This window comes from Maniola jurtina, chromosome 18 (assembly GCF_905333055.1).
Source record: "Maniola jurtina chromosome 18, ilManJurt1.1, whole genome shotgun sequence".
NCBI classification, from domain to species: Eukaryota; Metazoa; Arthropoda; class Insecta; order Lepidoptera; family Nymphalidae; genus Maniola; species Maniola jurtina.
The window spans coordinates 3,372,815-3,393,409 of record NC_060046.1 but is presented as its reverse complement, the minus strand read 5'-3'; the positions used below and the strand labels follow the sequence as shown (position 1 = coordinate 3,393,409).

General features: G+C 37.5%; 1 protein-coding gene across 4 annotated transcripts in view; it reads left to right on the top strand.

Annotated features, from left to right (window-relative positions):
- Positions 1 to 20,595, top strand: part of LOC123874467 (furin-like protease 2) — a 317,196-nt gene that overhangs the window by 227,963 nt on the left and 68,638 nt on the right. For all 4 annotated transcript variants that reach the window (XM_045919852.1, XM_045919848.1, XM_045919851.1 and 1 more), the window contains one exon: positions 2,826 to 3,105. In XM_045919852.1, the coding sequence (XP_045775808.1) occupies positions 2,944 to 3,105 (162 nt within the window). In that variant the 5' untranslated portion in view covers positions 2,826 to 2,943. The remainder of the gene's footprint in view (positions 1 to 2,825; positions 3,106 to 20,595) is intronic.

Below are 20,595 nucleotides of genomic sequence, written 5' to 3'. Positions count from 1 at the left end.
CCTTTTCAAATATAAAACAAAAAAAAATTTTTCTTCTTCTTTTAATCACCAAACGAAATGTTACATAAAACGAAGCCATCTGGTGGCGAAACGGAGTTCGCCGGGTTTGCTAGTTGAGTCATATATTTCGGATCCTCAGACCCCCTTAATAGAATTATCCTTTCGATTTTTGAATTAATTTGGTGGCACGTTCATGTTCTCATACGTATATGAATTTCAAAAACAATTTATAGATAGAAAGTATTTGGTATTTACCGTCTTCATCTTCTTGTTTAATAGACTGAAACTTTACAGCAACTATGATGAGTAGCTCCAAGTATCTCTTCTTTTGAAGTTATTTGTAGTTTTGATTAGATAAAGTATTGTAAGAGCGTTTCCTTTGTAGGGTCTACTTTTGGCATATGAAAAGCGTAAAGAATGATATACTTCAATTCCCTACACAATATGTCATAGTTACTTACCACAAAAGGTTTATTGGTTCCAATTTTGCCTGATTGATCCTTAAGAAGCCTTTGATTGTATACAGTATATTTGTTGAAATAACCAAGATATCTCTAAAGGAACCGGCACAAAGGGGTTTCTCCCTAGGTAAGGTTACTGGTTGATAGCGGTCGTCGGCTTTCCCAAATAAAATTTCGTAAATATTTTTGATATATTCACGGTCAGGCCTTTTATACTTTGCCCGCGTGGCTTATCTGGATTATCTCGGGATTTCCCCTGGATTTTTAGGGTTCCGTACCTCAAAAGGGAAAAGAGAATCCCTTATGAATCATTTCGTTGTTCGTCTGTCTGTCATGGGAATCGGAACCTATATAGGGTACTTCCCGTTGACCTAGACTCTAGCTAACGTAATGTTTTGCAGGTAGGTACGTCTTATAGCACAAGCAAATGAGAAAACCCGAAAAAATTGTGGTTACATCACAGAAAACAATTAAACATTTGTGTTCCCGACAAAATAATTAGTTTACTAAATCACATTAAGAGTGCGCTGTCCGTCATAAACTTGCAAAATATTATACTGGTTTTAGATTTCTTGAACGATGGTATGGAATCCTTCGTGTGCAGGTCCGACTCGCATTTGACCGATTTTTGGTATGCATTTGTACGTCCGCTTATTGCGTTTCGTGGGTATAATAGTACCTAGGTAGGTAGGTAGGTTAGTAAGTATTTTTTTTTAACCCCGGACCCAAAAAGAGGGGTGTTATAAGTTTGACGTGTGTATCTGTGTATCTGTGTGTCTGTGTATCTGTGTATCTGTGTATCTGTGTATCTGTCTGTGGCATCGTAGCGCCTAAACGAATGAACCGATTTTAATTTAGTTTTTTTTGTTTGAAAGGTGGCTTAATCGAGAGTGTTCTTAGCTATAATCCAAAAAAATTGGTTCAGCCGTTTAAGAGTTATCAGCTCTTTTCTAGTTTTCTTGTAGAAAAGAAGGTTAGATAACCGTTAGGTTCTTAATATTAAGTCAATTGACAAATGTCAAGCTGTCAAGATGGACGTTGCCTAGATATACATTATTATTTATTTGAAAATGATGTTTTGGAAAACTCCAAGTTTTTGAAAGTTATCACCTCTTTTCTAGTTACTGTAACCTTCACTGGTCGGGGGTGTTGAAAATTTTTAATTTACACTTGTTAATAAAGAATATTAGCCATTTTTAATCATGATTAATATTCCCCTTTCTCCTCCAACTAAGCGTTAAGCTTGTGCTAGGAGTGGGTACGACAATGCAACGGGTGGGGTTTGTAGTATAGTAGTAGGTTAGTAAGTATAGTAGTAGGTAGGTAGGAAATAGGTATTAGGTAGGTAGGTAGGTAGGTAGGTAGGTAGGTAGGTAGGTAGGTAGGTAGGTAGGTAGGCAGGTAGGTAGGTAGGTAGGTGGGTTGATTTGTCAGGTCGCGGCAGCTTCCCCAAGTAGGTATGTTTATCGTGACCTAAATTCTTTTTAAATTTATGGGGATCTCGAACGTTAAAAATGAGTCTGTAAAAGCGGGCGTCCGCTACGGAAGGGACCCTTTTATTAAATTTTTATATCCCCAACGCTCTCTCTTTGATTGAGAGCGATTATAAACTGTTTTATTAATGCAAAGTGTAAGATTATTTTTGTTACATCACGCTGGAATAAAGAGATCCGTGGAGCTGGATTTCTTAATATTAAGTATCTACTATGTATTTTCAAAATGATTCTAATTTACGAGTAAATATGGGCGGAAATGGCTTCATGTGAGTGGTTACTATAATACACAGACAAAAAAGCTATAGGAGAGCTTGTGATTCTAGCATTGTTTTTAGCCCCCGACCCAAAAAGAGGGGTGTTATAAGTTTGACGTGTGTATCTGTTTATTTGTGTCTGTGTATCTGTCTGTGGTATCGTAGTTCCTAAACTAATGAACCGATTTTAATTTAGTTTTTTTTTTATTTGAAAGGTGGCTTGTTCGAAAGTGTTCTTATAGCTATAATCCAAGAAAATCAGTTCAGCGGTTTGAAAGTTATCAGCTCTTTTCTAGTTACTGAATTTTTAATTTACACTTGCTAAACATACTAAATGATGCCGTGGATTTAGCATTTTAAAAATTGTGTAGAAACTCTTTGATTTTTGGCGATAATAAGAAGTCTGTGCCACTTTCCAGTTCTAGGTGTTTAATTAAATCAATGCAAAAAATCACCTCGATCCGTTGCTCGTATTTGTAAGGACAAGGTTTGTATAAAAGATTTTTTTTGGAAAAACGGGAAAAGACTGTTCCCGCGGGACACGAACGAAGTCGCGTACAACAGCTAGTTTATTATAAATATAAACTTTTAACCTGAATTTTCTGTTGTTACAGGTGTTCCAAGGGATGCAAAAAGTTGCAGTGTTCCGGACTTTAGTGTCGACGCGTCGGTACAGTTGAGTGGTGAAGTGTTTGGTGCGGTGTTCGCTAATGTTGTGATAGTTGATCCGTCATGGTGCTGACATGGCGTGCGCTAGTGCTGCTGGCCGCGCTGGGGGTGTGCGCGAGTGTACCGGAGACGTACTACCACAACCACTTCGCTGTGCGAGTGCCGGGCGGCGTCGAGCGCGTGGATGACATCGCGAGGCGGCACGGCTTCGTCAACCATGGCCAGGTTTGTGTTTTTTTTAATTTATAGACTAGCTGGAAGCAGACCTAGTGATGATGCAGCCTAAGATGAAGCGCGCTTGACTAGAAGATGCTTATTCGCTCTTGACTTGAAGGAAAACTGATGCTGGAACGGCATTCCATATCCTAGCGGTCGTGTGACAGTTTGTCCGTTATGGTGCTATCAAGGCACGCCTGGTGCTCCTAGTTGCCAACAAAAGACTAGTCGACCAGTGCTGAGTTCACATGCTAGCCTATTCAAACTATTCAGACTTTTTCAGAGCCAGATGGTAATGTCTTTTTGTTTGTGCTTAAAGTTAAAAGACCGACCGTTTAAAACCTTTTTAACCGACTTCCAAAAAAGGAGGAGGTTCTCAATTCGTCGGAATCTTTTTTTTTTTTTATTTTTTTTTTTATTTTTTATGTATGTTCCCCGATTACTCAAAGGCCCCTGGACCGATTTGGAATTTTTTTTTTTTGTTTGAAAGGGTATACTGTGCAGGTGGTCCCATATAAATTTGGTGAAGATCTGATGAATATCTTCGGAGATGGAGAACAGAACTCCTCAATAGATAGGAGCAAATTGCTCGCGATCAGTGCAATAGCTTAGTAAACAGTAGGGTTTTAACTGGGCATAGCATATTATAGTACAGTGGGGCCACTAAAAATTGTGAAATAAAAAATTTTCAAAAGAAAAATAAAACCGACTTCAAAAACCACAAACACTAAAAAGTAAAAAATAACTTTTATTTAGCTACACATGTAATGTACCTAGGTATGAAGTCGGGCGAGCTTCACTCTTGGATTTCTAATTTTTAACCCCCGACCCAAAAAGAGGGGTGTTATAAGTTTGACGTGTGTATCTGTGTATCTGTGTATCTGTGTGTCTGTGTATCTGTGTATCTGTGTATCGGTGTATCTGTGTATCTGTGTATCTGTCTGTGGCATCGTAGCGCCTAAACGAATGAACCGATTTTAATTTACTTTTTTTTGTTTGAAAGGTGGCTTGATCGAGAGTGTTCTTAGCTATACTCCAAAAAAATTGGTTCAGCCGTTTAAGAGTTATCAGCTCTTTTCTAGTTTTCTTGTACCAAAGAAGGTTAGATAACCGTTAGGTTCTTAATATTATGTCAATTGACAAATGTCAAGCTGTCAAGATGGACGTTGCCTAAATACATAATTATTTATTTGTAAATGATGTTTTGGAAAACTCAGATACTTTAGATCGTAGGCGCGGAATAGTCCAAGAAAATCAGTTCAGCCGTTTGAAAGTTATCAGGTCTTTTCGGTCTTTTCTAGTTACTGTAACCTTTACTTGTCGGGGGTGTTATAAATTTTTAATTTACACTTGTGTTTTAATATGCTCGCTCGACTTCATACCTAGGTACATTACATGTTTAGCTAAATAAAAGTTATTTTTTACTTTTTAGTGTTTGTGGTTTTTGAAGTCGGTTTTATTTTTCTTTTGAAAATTTTTTTGGTAACTAGCAAACGTCATAACGATCTCGCACTAATAAGCACAGCGCACGGGCTCTTCACTAGTGGACAGACGATATCAAACGAGTCGCAAGGAGCCGCTGGAATCTGGCGGCGCGGAACTCAATAAAGGAGCTACTTACCTACTTCTTATAAACTTAGCGCACAAGCAATACTATGGAAGCACCAACAACAATTGCAAATTAAAAATTCACACTCCCGACAAGTGAAGGTTACAGTAACTAGAAAAGAGCTGATAACTTTCAAACGGCTGAGCCGATTTTCTTTGATTAAGAACACTCTCGATTAAGCCACCTTTCAAACAAAAAAAAAAAACTAAATTAAAATCGGTTTATTAGTTTAGGCGCTACGATGCCACAGATACAGATACACACGTCAAACTTACAACACCCCTCTTTTTGGGTCGGGGGTTAAAAACAGACCCAAGACAAACACAAAAACGTTTGTAGGCTAACTAGAATCCAATGTTGTCGGAAGCTGAGATAAAGCTCAGTGCCTTTTCCTGTTTCTCCTATAGGAATAAACCTCTCGCGGATCACATTTCAAACATTTCCTAGCGCATTATCCGGTCTCTGTGTGAAATATTATTGTATAAACTTCACGTGTGTGTCCTCCGCTCTTTGTTATAAAGACAAAGAATTGAAAGCTTTCTATGTCTAAATTTTGTCCTAAGAATGCTTTCTACGTCTTGTCCTAAGCTTTTGCTAACATATTTCATATGTACATATCATAGAGTTATTTTTAACTTTAAGGTTGGGGTTCCTTGATGCGTATGGATTTGGAACTCGTACACGATAATATTACGCAATGGACTAAGAGCCAGCGCGTGCAGACCTTCGTTATTTTATACCTATAGGTAGACTGAAAATTTCTCTGCGTATTGTCCCCAACACAGGGAGAAACGATCAGAGGCTATGAAGTTTTGATCATGGTGGCTTTGGGAGGTAGCAGGTAATAAAGGTTTAAAAAATCTTACGTCCGAGTACAAAGCCTAACCGTAACCCTTAAACTTTAAAACTTTAAGGTCCTCTGGCAGGGGGTTGCCACGACTCTAGTGTCTGGCAATGCATGACGTGATTTCTAACACTATTCTGAAGAAAACATAACAAATTGGACTTTTAGATTAGACTTTTTACACCTTTATTACCTGTTAATGTTAAATTAATTATTATAGTATGGATAAAATGTATAGGTATCCATGTAGTTCATGATTAATCAACGCGGCCCAGTGGCTCAATATCCACGGGTCTACTTAACACGGCCTAATGGAGTACAGTGATGTGCTTAGCATTAAATTCATTTGCCGACATGTCCCTACTCGCCAATCAGGAACGAGATATTGTAGTGAGAGTGACGTCCGTACAAAGATACTTAAATGGTAGAACGGCTATTTATTGGGTAAAATTTCAAATGACATCATAGGTGGTGGATAGTGCAGGATAGAAGATGGGACAGGGTGATCAAATTACGTCCTTGCTTGCACAAATATATCGCAAGTCAGATAACACCTTAAAAAACTAATAAAATGTCTGTCAGAACAGAAAATGCGTAAAGTAGACATCCGTAGCAATGTACAACCATAGAAATCTTAATAACACTGCCAGGTTATCCAGATTTCTGTTCTTACTATAAGGCCTGTATACTGCACAGTATAGAAGTAACTACGTAACGTTTCTTGGACAGCGTAACAGAGGAATCCTGCTAAGAAATTCTTTGTCCGCTCTGTTACAAGTGTGACATTTCAATATCACAATGTTCGTGCGAATGCGTCACATAGCTCGTGAACATTCGCTAATCCGATTAATTCGACGACACCCCAACATAATTACTCCGCTTTGACAAAACCTTTGTCCCCCTACGCGTAATCAGGTTTGTGGGCTTTTGTGTCCATTTTTGTACACTAATTAGAAGAATTGCGTGAGTGGGCAAAAACAAAGAGGTTTCTTAAACAAGCTAATTGCATGAAATAATCTTGTCACATTGTTTTTGTTTCTAACCCCCGACCCAAAAAGAGGGGTGTTATAAGTTTGACGTGTGTATATGTGTATGTGTCTGTGGCATCGTAGCTCGTAAACGAATGAACCTATTTTAATTTAGTTTTTTTTTTGTTTGAAAGGTGGTTTGATCGAGAGTGTTCTTAGCTATAATCGAAGAAAATCGGTTCAGCCATTTGAGAGCTACCAGCTCTTTTCTAGTTTTCTTATAGAGGTTTTTGTCGGAGGGTTTTTTTAAATTTTGAGTTATTATCTACTTACTTAATATTATTATACGAGTAGGTACATCGCCGGCTTACTACAGAGCACGGTCTCTTATCAGAGTGAAAAAGGCTTTGGCCATAGTGCACCACGCTGGCCAAGTGCGGATAGACAGGCTTCACACACCTTTGAGAACATTATGGAAAACAATGATGGCATTCAGGTTCCCTCACGATGTTTTCGTCCACCGTTAAAGTAAGTGATGTTTACAGTATACTTACTATAAGGCGTGAAAACCTGGATAAAAGTAACTAAATCATTTTGTCGCGTCTGGCGTTTATTTCATTTATATTGTCAAACTAGTTCCCCAAATCTTTTACACGTCCATTAATTTCTATAAAGCACATTATGCGTTCCGAAGCCAACGTCCACGGGCCAAACCCCGCAGGGAAGGTCCGGGCACGGTGTCCGGGCTTCCTTCCGTCCCGAACACCCTTTTACTACGTCTTTATTCAACACAATAGGAATCATATTTAACATCACATATATTAAAAGTTATTACAATAATATGCTTGTAATATATACAACGGAAAGGGTATTAAGTAGATATATTTTTGGTAACTTACGATAGCAAAATACTCGGACAAGTGAAAAAGAAAAGCTCTACCTTAGAATAAAAACCCAAGCTCTACCGGTAACCAAATAGTCTGTATTCATACATAATATTGTAAATGAGAAAGTGTATCTGTCTGTCTGTTAACTTTTCACGCCCATCCCCTTAACCGATTTTGACGAAGTCGTACCTAGGCTACTTGTTATCCCTGAAAATGCCCAGACAATAAAAGGATTTACACAGGATGTTTGAAAATACAAAACTTAACTATGATTCTCTTTTTCCACACGCGCATATCATATAAAATTGTTATGTCCACAAACAAACCTTAATTAAGTACTAATAAAGTTACTAATATAGACGTCTAGCAGTGGGATTAATTTGAAGCTTTTATTAAGAACTACATATAAGAGGCAAAAGGTACCAGACTCGAGCAAATTGCTTTGACTAGCTATTTACTTGGTGTGCCAGAAGTTCTTTGATGTTTCTTAAAATATGAACCTCAGTATGATAAACTTTTAGCACGGGAGTTGATAATAATTTGAAATTATCGTATTCATTAGGTTTACCCTAAAAACATTGATATTGATTATTTATCACCTTTCTTATAAATTATTGATTAATTTCTTTGTCGTCTATCTCGCCTATTTTTATCAAATGAACTTAAACAGTATTTATACTCTACAGAATGTTCCTTTGTTTAGGTTAAATCTAGTAACAAAACATATTTGTACATTTTCTTCTCCACATTATACGTGCGGTAAATGGAACTCTGGAAGCAAACATTTTTACGGGATTTTGGGCTTTGCAATTCTAGTCTCACGGTCCAAAATAGTATGAAGTAGAACTTAACATGTTTTGTTATATAGCTAAGTAAGATAAAGGTCGGGGTCTGGAAGCCTTCTGAATACTTTCAGCGGTGGCTCGTTGTCGTTAAAGTTTAGAACAAAAGCGTAATTTTTAATTACAAACTTTTACGGATGAGGTATATCGAATTTTTTCGCGGAAAAGCTCCCTTTGTTTAGAGTAGATTTTTAAAATGTGGCACGCTTTTGATCACGAAAGTGGTTTGATAAACATTTTTCGGATTTATATCGAAAACTATTACTTTGGTAGGCAATATTATGATCGGATATAATATACAAGAGATTGAATTATTTATTATGTTATATAGATGATAAACACTTAACCACTCTTGCGTGGTGCAGTCGAGTAAAAAAAGGAAAGTCCTGAAACCTGACCTAGAAAGCTGAAATTTTGCACAGGGTTTCCCTTTATAATGTAGACCAGGATTAAGGCCGGATTTTTCGAAATAAATTCCCAAAGGATAATGAATAAAGAAGACTTATTACATATTTTATGCAAGTGGTCGATAGTTTATATTTATTAACATCAAGTAGGTATAAGTCAAAGTCATTTATTCAAATTGGGTACCATTGTACACTTTCTGATTGTCAAACAATTATGTAGTTGTGATAAGTAATTAAGTTAACTTTAAACTAAAGTGACTAGGGTTCCAAACGCGCCCAAGTCTGAAAAGAGCCCACAACAAACTCAGCCTGGTATAAAATAACTATCTATTGGCAATTGACATTACGAAATTGAGAACTTTCGTGCCGCTGACACTGGAAAAGACACGGTTAGATAATATTATGTTAAAAAAAAAACGATCGTGAAAAATAAAGATAAAAACTGATATCTATCTCTAACAAAGGAAAAGTGTTGCGCCATGGTTACGCCCCTACAATTTATTCCATTGTTATTTTTAGTAACGCGATACCTAAGTGATAATATTCGTCGTTATGATACAGAAGAGAAACACGATACAGCTGTGAGTGTATTGTTTAGTACGAAACGTGTTTCCGGTTCGTTGCACGCACAATAGTCTATTATCATTGCTCGTACTGTTATTACTATCATTGAATTATTATGCTCAGGTCGGTATGGACTGAAACACGATTAGTAGGCACGACTTTTCGTTTTTACGATCTCTACACTAGCAGGTACAAACTACCGAACCTATATTATGTCTATGGTCAAATCATAAATGAGGAGATCCGTAGCAGCCCCTATTCAAGTGAAGGGATGCATCTCTAAGATGCTAGGAATGCCAGATTTTTTAGTAAAATGCCTGTCATAAATAAAAAGCATAATTCATGTTTAATTTATTAACCCCCGACCTGAAAAGAGGGGTGTTATAAGTTTGACGTGTGTATAAATATATTTAAGGAATGTGCAACATCCATATAAACTCAAGAGAGTTTCAGGATGTCAAGTGGAAACATTATGTAAAACTATACTTTGGTTTAAATAAATAAATAAATAAAAATAAAATCTGTGTATCTGTCTGTGGCATCGTAGCTCCTAAACTAATGAATCGATTTTAATTTAGTTTTTTTTTTGTTTGAAAGGTTGATCGAGAGTGTTCTTAGCTATAATCCAAGAAAATCGGTTGAGCCGTTTAAAAGTTATCAGCTCTTTTGTATTTACTGTAACCTTCACTTGTCAGGGGTGTTATAAACTTTTAATTTACTCTTGTTGATTACATAATTTTATTGAGGTAATATATTGTTATTGAGGTAATAGAAATACACACGTACCTAGTATGTTGTAGTACTTAGTGTTACAAGTTAGATATGTTATAAATGTCCATACTTGTATAGTTTCCCTAACTTATAAATAACTACAAACTTGACACTGGCTTATCAGTGTAAAGCCAGACGAGAGAGAGAAAAAAAATGAAGAGAAGCTAAAAGTTCCAGTGTATTTCCCAGGGAGCATCTGGCATATTTGCAGCTTATCACGAGGCACAAAGAATCCGAAAACTCTATCCCTCTACCCGTTGACACATGCCTCCATTACGTAGTTCCCGAGGCGGCGCATTTTTCATAGCCGTTCGAGAACACCTGTCACCGTCCGCTTTTCACCGGAATATTACATTATGTGTCTCGAAGGAGGCGCCGGCGATGCCTGCAGCGCGGGCCGACCCTCGACACTTTGCAAAGCCTCGTCGAAGACTTTCACATAAGGAATACTTTTGTCCTATATTAAGTTACTAATTCAGTTGTTTTTTACCCGACCGCGGCAAAGCCAAAAGGAAGGGTTATGATTTTAGCAGTCTATGTATGTATGTATGTGGGTGGGTATGTATGTTTGTATCCAGATTCTGTGTGTTTGAGAAACAAACATTCAAATATCCATACTTTCATATTTATAATATAAGTAGGATTTAAAAAATGTTTAACAAAAAATTTAATAACAGAAACAAAGAACAATAAAATAACAGAAACAACAAAAAGTAAAATAACAGAAACTATAATATTATGTGTAGAATAATTCAGTAATTTTTAGAATTCCTTACCCGAAGGGTGCCAACGGGACCTTATTACTAAACCACCGCTGTCTATCCGTCCGTCTGTCTGTCTATCGGCGGGCTGTATCTCATGTAGGTAGAGAATTAAAATTTTCAAAGAGTGCGTAGATATTTCTATTACCACTATAACAACAAATAAAAAAAATCAAGATGGTGAATTTCAAGATGGCCGCCATGCAAATTAAAAAAAATAATACATAAATAATTAGTATTAAGTAAGGTAAGTACTTATCTTTTTCGATGCTACCTACGGAACCCTTCGTGTGTGAATCCGACTCGCACTAGGCCGGTTTTTCCCATACCGGTATCTTTGATGATATCAGATGTTCCCAGGGACTGTACCGTACCCTTTGCGGTTCATTTATCATGTGTATACGTTATGTGCGACGTTGAATATGATTTTCATTGTGCTAAATAAAGTCATAATAAAGGCGGTCCCAGGGTCGGGACGGAAGTAAGCCCCGGACCTTTCCTCTTGGGGTTTTGACCGAGGACTTGGAGTGAGCGGTGTATGGCTAGAGTAGCCATATGATATCCAAATGGAGGACAAACCCTCATTTACAACCCTCGACCCAAAAAGAGGGGTGTTATAAGTTTGACGTGTGTATCTGTGTATCTGTCTGTGGCATCGTAGCTCCTAAACTAAACTAATGAACCGATTTAAATTTAGTTTTTTTTGGTGGCTTGATCGAGAGTGTTCTTAGCTATAATCCTAGAAAATCGGTTCAGCCGTTTGTAAGTTATAAGCTCTTTTCTAGTAACTGTAACCTTCACTTGTCGGGGGTGTTATGAATTTTTAATTTACACTTGTCCACAAAATCATTTCTCCTCGCTCGTCTATAGAATGTTCTCCTTTTTAGAGTTCCCTAACTGAAGGTTGCCAACGGGACCCTATTACTAATCCTCGCTGTCCGTCCGTCTATCTGTCCGACTGTATATCAGCGGGATGTATCTACTTACCTCATGCACTATACCTAGACTCTTCTCAGATCTGGGCGCGTTTGGAACCTTCGTAGTTTTAGTGTTAAGTTTACGTATGCGTCGCGTTGTACTTGCGTCTTGATATGTGACCAAAGAATCTGCACAATAAGGGCGCCTGCGGCCGCTCATTCATACTAGAGGATGCCCGCAACTTCGTTCGCGTGGATTAAGATTTTTAAAGATCCCGTGGGAACTGTTTGATTTTCCGGGATAAAAAGGTGCCTATGTTAATTACAGGGACGCAAGCTACCTCGGTACCAAATTTCATACAAATCAGTTAAGCGGATGGGTTTTTGGGAATCCCGTGGGAACTCTTTGATTATCCGGGATAAAAAGTAGCCCTTGTCCGTCCCCGGGATATAAGCTAACCCTGTACCAAATTTCGTCAGAATCGGTTAAACTGTTGGGCCGTGAAAAGGTAGCAGATAGACGGACAGACAGACACATTCGCATTTATAATACATATTAGTATGGATAAATCAAAATCGCGGAACTTGATGCGCGGCCGCAACGCGGGTGTAGCGCTACAGCCGCGCTGCCTCCGCGCGGCCCTTTGCGGCAAACTTGAAGGCGTCCTAACGGCATCCAAACTGCAATCCCGCTGTCGCGCGTCGGCTAGCAGTCCTCCGCCTGTAAACTTATACTTTCGCAGTTCGAACGTCCTAAGTGCTCTGCGTTGCACGTCGCTTACGCGTTTCAGAGGAAAGCAACCTGATTACCTTTTTTAATCAGCTTAGGAAAATAAATAGACGCAAAGCAAACCCTGATATTATTTACTCGTAAACTCAGCTCGTATATAATACAAAGGAGCATTATTTAATGTTTATTTAAATAATCAGAAGTGGAATTTTCTTTGTTGGCGCAATTTCTAAACACAAAACTAATTTACACGATTTCTTCTGCCACGTGTGGAAACAGACCTACATTATATTATGGGAATTGTTGAGAAAACTTTTGCAGACGAATTTGAACTCTGTGTTCAATAATCTTAGGAACTAAAACGGTTTAAATTGAAATCTGTTTTGTAGTATTTAACTAAGATAAAGGTCTGGTAGCCTGAATACTCCAAGTCGCTCGTTGTCGTTTAAGTTTAGAACAAAGCACAATTTTTAATTACAAACTTTTGTAGTTACCGTCGTTCGGGCAGATTTTTATTAGGGCAACCTTTTTTTATTGTATTGTTTTATGAAACTTGTTGTAATGCTTGGGATATAATAAAAACGATTATTTATAAAGTGATTAAGTGTGTTCATTTGTCCTTAAATTCTTTTTGGAGTATACACCAAAAAGAAAACCTTAAACAATGAAACAAATAAATAAAATAAATCATAAATTAATTGCCTTTAAGTTGCTGACATATTAATGATAAGAACACAGAAAACAATGATTGTAGGTACAAGACTAGGCCTGACTAGCAAATATGACCTGACCTCATTGACCGTCGAATGGAAATGGACGTAATATACCGGATACCTACGTGTACACTGGAAGACAACGAAGCGCAAAATGAATCTCAACTGCCTTGAAGCTCGAGTTCGTCCATACATCCACAGCCAAAGTCAGTCAGTTTGGATAAGTCTACCACAATAGGCAAGTGCGGATTGGCAGACATTATTGTATTGAGTGTACTGAGTAGTCTCACCCGTATATCACACAGTTAATTTTTAGAGGAATGTGCAGCGCCCAGACAAGTCGCCAAGACTTCAGGGCGCTAAGAATACAATGTAAATAGTTGTAGAATATTGTAAATACAATAAATAAATAAATAAATAAATAAATCACACTAATATTATAAAGGAGAAAGTTTGTATGTGTGTGTGTGTGTGTGTGTGTGTGTATGTTTGTTACTCCTTCACGCAAAAACTACTGGACGGATCGAGCTGAAATTCAGAATGGAGATAGATTATACCCTGGATTAGCACATAGGCTACTTTTTATCCCGTAAAATCAAAGAGCTCCCACGGGAATTTTAAAAAACCTACATCCACGCGAACGAAGTCGCGGGCATCAGCTAGTCTTTAATACATATAAGTAATGCTTCGAGATAAGTTTTCTGAAAATTCCTACCAATTGGAAACTCAATCGGCAATTTATTCGATCAACCCAATTTCAATATCGCTTCTAGGCTGGTAACTTTAAAGTTTACCAGAACGATATCCCAAGATATAGACCTTCTTTGGATGTTACGGGTATTTTCGCAAGGTGAATAAAGTCAATATTGCCCGGGAAATAATACTCATCAAAAAAGCAGTCATCAAATAGCAGTCAGTGGATGTGTTGCAACTGATTCGTGACTGCTAAAACGGTTCAAATCACACTAATATTATAAAGGCGAAAGTTTGTATGTGTGTGTGTGTGTGTGTGTGTGTGTATGTTTGTTACTCCTTCACGCAAAAACTACTGGACGGATTTGGCTGAAATTCGGAATGGAGGTAGATAATATCCTGGATTAGCACATAGGCTACTTTTTATCCCGGAAAACCAACGAGTTCCCACGGGATTTCGAAAAACCTAAATCTACGCGGACGAAGTCGCGGGCGTCAGCTAGTATGATAATAAAAGGAAGGTTGTTGTTTTTTATGTAGTCACAGCAGCGGCCAATCATAAAAGCCTGTGTATGGCGCTCTTATTGATATTAGAGAACTCCGCCCAGACAGATTGAGCTAGATTGGGGGAACCCTGCCTCGATTTGATCCTGAATTGATGATATGTTAAATGTAAGGCTATGGTCACAGTTCACGACAGTTAGGGAACTTCTAACAAAACGTCGAGGCTACAACGTCTCTTTCAGGCGTCTAATGTTAGTACATTTAACAGGGCTCTCTCCGTCACTCGTTTCCACTCGTTTCATACAATCGTAGTTCCAATTTCATTTGAATATTAAGCAACCAAAGTCCATGAAATTTTGCAGACATATTCTAGAAACTAATATCTGTGTCTGTGGTGTTTTAGATTTTTCTAAAAATATGTAGTTTTAAAATTACAGGTGCTCAAAGATTTGTATGAAAAATTTTAAGACCGCGTAACTTTAAAACCGAATATTTTAACAGAAATCTGGAAAACCACAGACATAGATATTAGTTTCTAGAATATGTCTGCAAAATTTCATGGACTTTGGTTGCTTAATATTCAAATGAAATTGGAACTACGATTGTATGAAACGAGTGACGGAGAGAGCCCTCTTAACGAAGGCTTATAGTAGCCCTATTTTTAAATGATTTTACGTCACCAAAGCCTAATATTTGACATATCGCCGATTCAGAATCAAATCGAGAGCTCACTCACTCTAGTTCACTTTGCTATCCATCCATCCATCCATCAGCCTGTATGCGTCCACTGCTGGACATAGGCCTTTCCAAGAGCGCGCCACCAAACACGGTCCTCCGCCTTCCTCATCCACCCGCTCCCCGCCACCCTCTTCAGGTCATCGGTCCAGCGGGCAGGAGGTCGTCCCACACTGCGCTTACCGGTACGCGGTCTCCACTCCAGAACACGTCTGCCCCATCGGCCGTCGGTTCTGCGACAGACATGACCTGCCCATTGCCACTTCAGCTTGCTAATCCTTTGAGCTATGTCGGTCGCTTTTGTTCTTCTGCGAATTTCCTCGTTCCGGATTTTATCCCTGAGGGTGATACCCAACATAGCTCGCTCCATAGTGCGCTGAGCGACCTTTAGTTTGTGGACGAGGCCAACTGTCAGTGTCCACGTTTCTGCTCCATACGTCTTTTGCTTTGCTTGCATGCACTTTGCTATGGTAGCGTGAAATCATAGAAAAATAGGGCCACCTTAGTACTACCTGCGTCAAATGTACTAACACTTGACGCCTGTGTCGTCGACGTTTTGTTAAAGTTCCCTAACTGTCGTGAACTGTGGTCCAGAGGCAAAGTTGACATTTCCTGGGCAATGTTCACTTCGCACACCCTGCGGGTATTGTCTGTAACACCTACATTTCGCAGTTTGGTTTAGGCTCGCTTTAATATTTACCCAAGCGCATGTCGCGTAACTGAATTTCGGCTTCAATTACGCTCGAAGGCATTACAAGAAGCTATCTCCATCTAAACTAATTCCCAAGATGGTGCTATGACCTAGTTACTTCGTTACAGTAGACTTCTTAGTTCTAGCATATGCCGGGTATTCTTAGTCTCTGTTAGGTTTAGATATTATTCCGAAGTTCAAATAACTTAACTAATGAATATTCTACTAAGTAAAATCTCTGGTAATGTAATTTAAACTAATAAATCTTACTTGTTATTTCAGAACAACTCCTTCAAAACAAATAAATTGTTAATGGGGTCACTTTAGTATCTAGGTTAAAGATACGTAAACTTTTGAATAATTGAAGTTTGAAGAAAACAATTTCGCTAATACCTAACTAGTGAAGATCTTTTTTTTAAAAAACAGGGCCATTTTTTCCATTTTTATTTAAAAATTACACTAAATTACATTAAATTTAAAAACAGTAAGTGCGGTTTTGAAAGAACGTCCCTAACGATAAGTTGATAGGGAGAATCCTTCCAATTCCTACCCAACTTATCAGGAATGGGCATGATAACAGTCCAAAGGAATACCTAAGGATTCGGACAAAACTACGGTGGTTTTACCAACCTTTTGCTTTAGAGCAGTGAGATTCGAAATTCTAAGCTTTTAGGACATTTTTTATTATTGCCATTTTATGTTCCAAGGGGAGTTCTTTTAGTACATTATTTATTACCAAAAAAATGATTTAATGTTAACAGAATACCGAAGTCTTCTCAAGAAATATCACTTCGAAGAACCACTCTATATTATATTATTGTAATGTAGGTATGTAACATTAACAGGGCTCTCTCCGTCACTCGCTTCATACAATCGTAGTTCCAATTTCATTTGAATATTAAGCAACCAAAGTCCATGAAATTTTGCAGACATATTCTAGAAAGTAATATCTGTGTCTGTGGTGTTTTAGATTTTTCTAAAAATATGTAGTTTTAAAATTACAAGGGCTCAAAGATTTGTATGTAAATTTTTAAGACCGCGTACCTTTGAAACCGAATATTTTAACAGAAATCTGGAAAACCACAGACATAGATATTAGTTTCTAGAATATGTCTGCAAAATTTCATGGTCTTTGGTTGCTTAATATTCAAATGAAATTGGAACTACGTTCGTATGAAGCGAGTGACGGAGAGACCCCTCTTAAAACGCGAAAATAAATTTCTTTTACGCGAAAAACGTTATTTATTGCTTATCTCTAATAGTCTTTGAGCTGGTGGTCGATTTGTTTGTGTATGTTTTCAATTACTTTCAGCCACATTTTTATCTTTTGAAAGGATAAACTGACTGATTGACATAATGTCAATGTGTAGCTCAAACCGCGTAGAAACTGGAAATTCTGCACTAAGTCCCTTCTGTTACGTAGACCCCATTTTTTTTAATAAATAGATTTTTAGAAATTTAATCTAAGCCTCCTCATTTAATTGCTTTTATATTATACAGCCTGTGACAACAAAATGGCAAAGTGGGTGTATTAACAAAGCAATGTTTTTTTTTTCGTTTAAGTAGCGTTCTGTTTTGTAATTTGATATTTTACTTTATAGGTAAACAGCATAATACAAAATACAAAAACAAAATACAAAAATATTTATTTCGTTAAAACAATTTTACATAGAACACATAGAAATTGGATCCATCCCAGTAAGTGCCTAGTATTGCTACTAGTACTTGTGGCAGACGACTCCACTATTAATAAATAATATAAAACTAATTACATAAGCGGACTAAATTCTTAAGTCATTTTCTTCCTGCTGAAAAGAGTTTTGTTGAGTTATTTTTGTATCTATCGGTGTAAGAGACTTTGGCGGCAACTAATTGTCCACTATCTCTCAGTCTACATTGATAAGTGTAATGAAATATGATCGCGTGAAATAAATGCTTTTTGTAGAGCAGAAAAAAATAAATAAAGAGAATTTCGGTAACAAATTTATTATTCACGTACACTCCAACGGTTTAATTCAGTCGGTTCTATTATTTGCACGTATACGGTATATACCGGTAACCGATTATATTACTTATTCATACCGGTATATGGGGTACATAGTAGCGTGTGAAATAACAGGTGCTAAATAGTACGCAGCGCTGGTACCTGCGTGCGAATAGGTGCTCGATGTTATTTTGCCTGTAACGTGTTCCATGCATACTGAAATAGGTTAGGAATTATGATGGACTAGCAGCTAGCTGATGCCCGCGACTTAGTCCGCGTGGATTTACGTTATTCAAAATCCCGCGGGAACTCTTTGATTTTCCGAGATAAAAAGTAACCTATGTGTTAATCCAAGGTATAATCTATCTCCATTCCAAATTTTATCGAAATCCGTCCAGTAGCTTTTGCGTGATTGAGTAACAAACATCCACACTTTCAAATTTATAATATTAGGTATATTGGGATTAGATTTTATTTATACTTTATAGATGAGTAGGTAGGATGTTAGGTACATAATTATAGTAATTTAACGTTGTCACTTTTTTTTACACCGTTTGCTAGTCTATAATGAGAGCCGGACTCCAGAATATGAAAATGTTTCAGCGAGGTTTTGCCGAGACGAGGAAATCATGATGATACGACTTGGAATATGGGTGTTAGGCTGAGATCTACTTATAAATACATAAGATATACTTATTGATGTGGCATATTATTGTAAATTAAATACTTGAAAAGAGCAACCGCCGAGTTTCTTGCTGGTTCTTCTCAGTAGGAGCAGCACTCCGAACCAGTGGTAGATTATTTTGACGATTCAAAAGCACTTGTAAAAGTTTAATTGAATAAAAATATTTTGAATTTTGAATTTTAAAGAGCATATACTTAAGATTTGCAACAAAGCACGCAATATAAAGATCTTAGTCACCAAGTGATTTAGATCGTTGTTAGAACTTGACACTGTCGTCGTCACCAATTGGTGTGGAAGGCGGTTTTGCTCACTGTCTACTGTCGAGGAATTAAATAGCTATAGCTTGGGATAGTACCAATACATAGCACAACATTTTCATATTGCAAAGGATTTAAAATTATCTAAATTTTTTAGTTGCAATAAAATACTGATACTCATCAATATTATCTATCAAAACTATCATAGGTAATTATATTTACGAGTACTTACCTATAATTATTGAGCTTTAATAACTCTTTAGAAATTAAATAGTGACTGCCGTTTTCATGTTGAAACTGTCATGTGTAAATAAACTGTGGATGTAGCGTGTAGATAAGTAATTTTCCCACGATAAGTGTCGTTACTAATAAATGATTATCGTAGTTAAGCGATTATACAGTTCGGGAAACGACTGTAGATAGCAGTAGTACTATATAAAGGTTGGATTCCGATGTTATGATTGATTTGACCAATTTAGGCCGGATTTTTCATCTACGGAAAATAAAGGAATTTTTTTCTAAGGAAAAATTTAAAGTTAAACAATATAGGAAACTAGCTTACTACTAGGTTTTTTGAAATCCCGTGGGAACTCTTTGATTTTCCGGGATAAAAGTAGCCTATGTGCTAATCCAGGATATTATCTATCTCCATTCCGAATTTCAGCCAAATCCATTCAGTGTTTTTTTCGTGAAGAGTAACAAACATACACACACACACACATACACACAAACTTTCGCCTTTGTAATATTAGTGTGAGTGTGATAGTGTGATAATATACAAGCATCGACGAAGCTAGGGTAGGTAGCTAGGCTAGTGTGAATGACTGTGGATGGAAGCAAACCTAGCTTTTTTTAGTGCTACTCCACTAAAAAAATGTGTCGAATGCATTATTTTAGTGGTTTAAACCCATCTTCGCATTATCGCCTTTCTAATGAAACCGGTTTGGGGCAAATCGTTTGGATTTAATATAGATTTCAAAGTCATAAATAGAAACATTTTTGTTTTACATATAATATGGAAACCATAAAAATGTTTCTATCTAACATATTAGGATTAACATAGCACATGTCTCCTAAACTGTATGATAGCTAAGCTGTGTAAACTGTGAACATAGCGTGTGGTAATTTCCGCGACAAACTTAATTACAGCGCGGCGTTTAATGGCCCAGGATCAGGTTTTATCTGTAAGTTTTAATTGTACTGTAGATAACGAACTTTGCAGAGAACTTTAGCTATGAAATATAAATGTAGTAGGTATTTCATGTAGTATTTCATGTAGTTAGAAAGGACTGTTAAAAACGTATTGCCAGACAGGTCAGTAGGGCAACTATGTATTTTGAAACCTTCTTTCTACGTTCCCCCCTATCCTTATCTATCGTCCATTTTGAAGCTGCCCCAGTCTGTCTAAAGAGTCAATTTTAATTCCTGGGCGCTTCAAATCGGCACAAAAAAGGTCGGTCATTTCTTTTTTAATTTATAGACTAGCGCTTGGCTGCAATCAGACCTTCTAGCAAGTGATGATGCAGCCTAAGATGGAGCGCGCTTGCCTTGAAGTTGCCATGAAGTTCTAAATTTCTGGTATGGTCTGGTGGGAGGCTTCGGTCATGGCTAGTTACCACCCTACTGGCAAAGCCGTACCGCCAAGCGATTTAGCGTTCCGGTACGATGCCGTTTCGAAACCAAAGGCGTATGGGTTTAATGAAAATTGCCATACCCCTTCCAGGTTAGCCCGCTTCCATCTTGGACTGCATCACCATCACTTACCACCAGGTGAGATTTTGTATGGCACACCTCTTCCAGCGTACCTACTTGTATAATATTTCCATTTCAGTGCTTTGGTCAAATTCAAACAACATCATTCTTTAACAGATCAATAGGTATAAATTGTACGGAATATCGTAGGAAGTCTCACAATCAAATTATACGCAAGCCTCAAC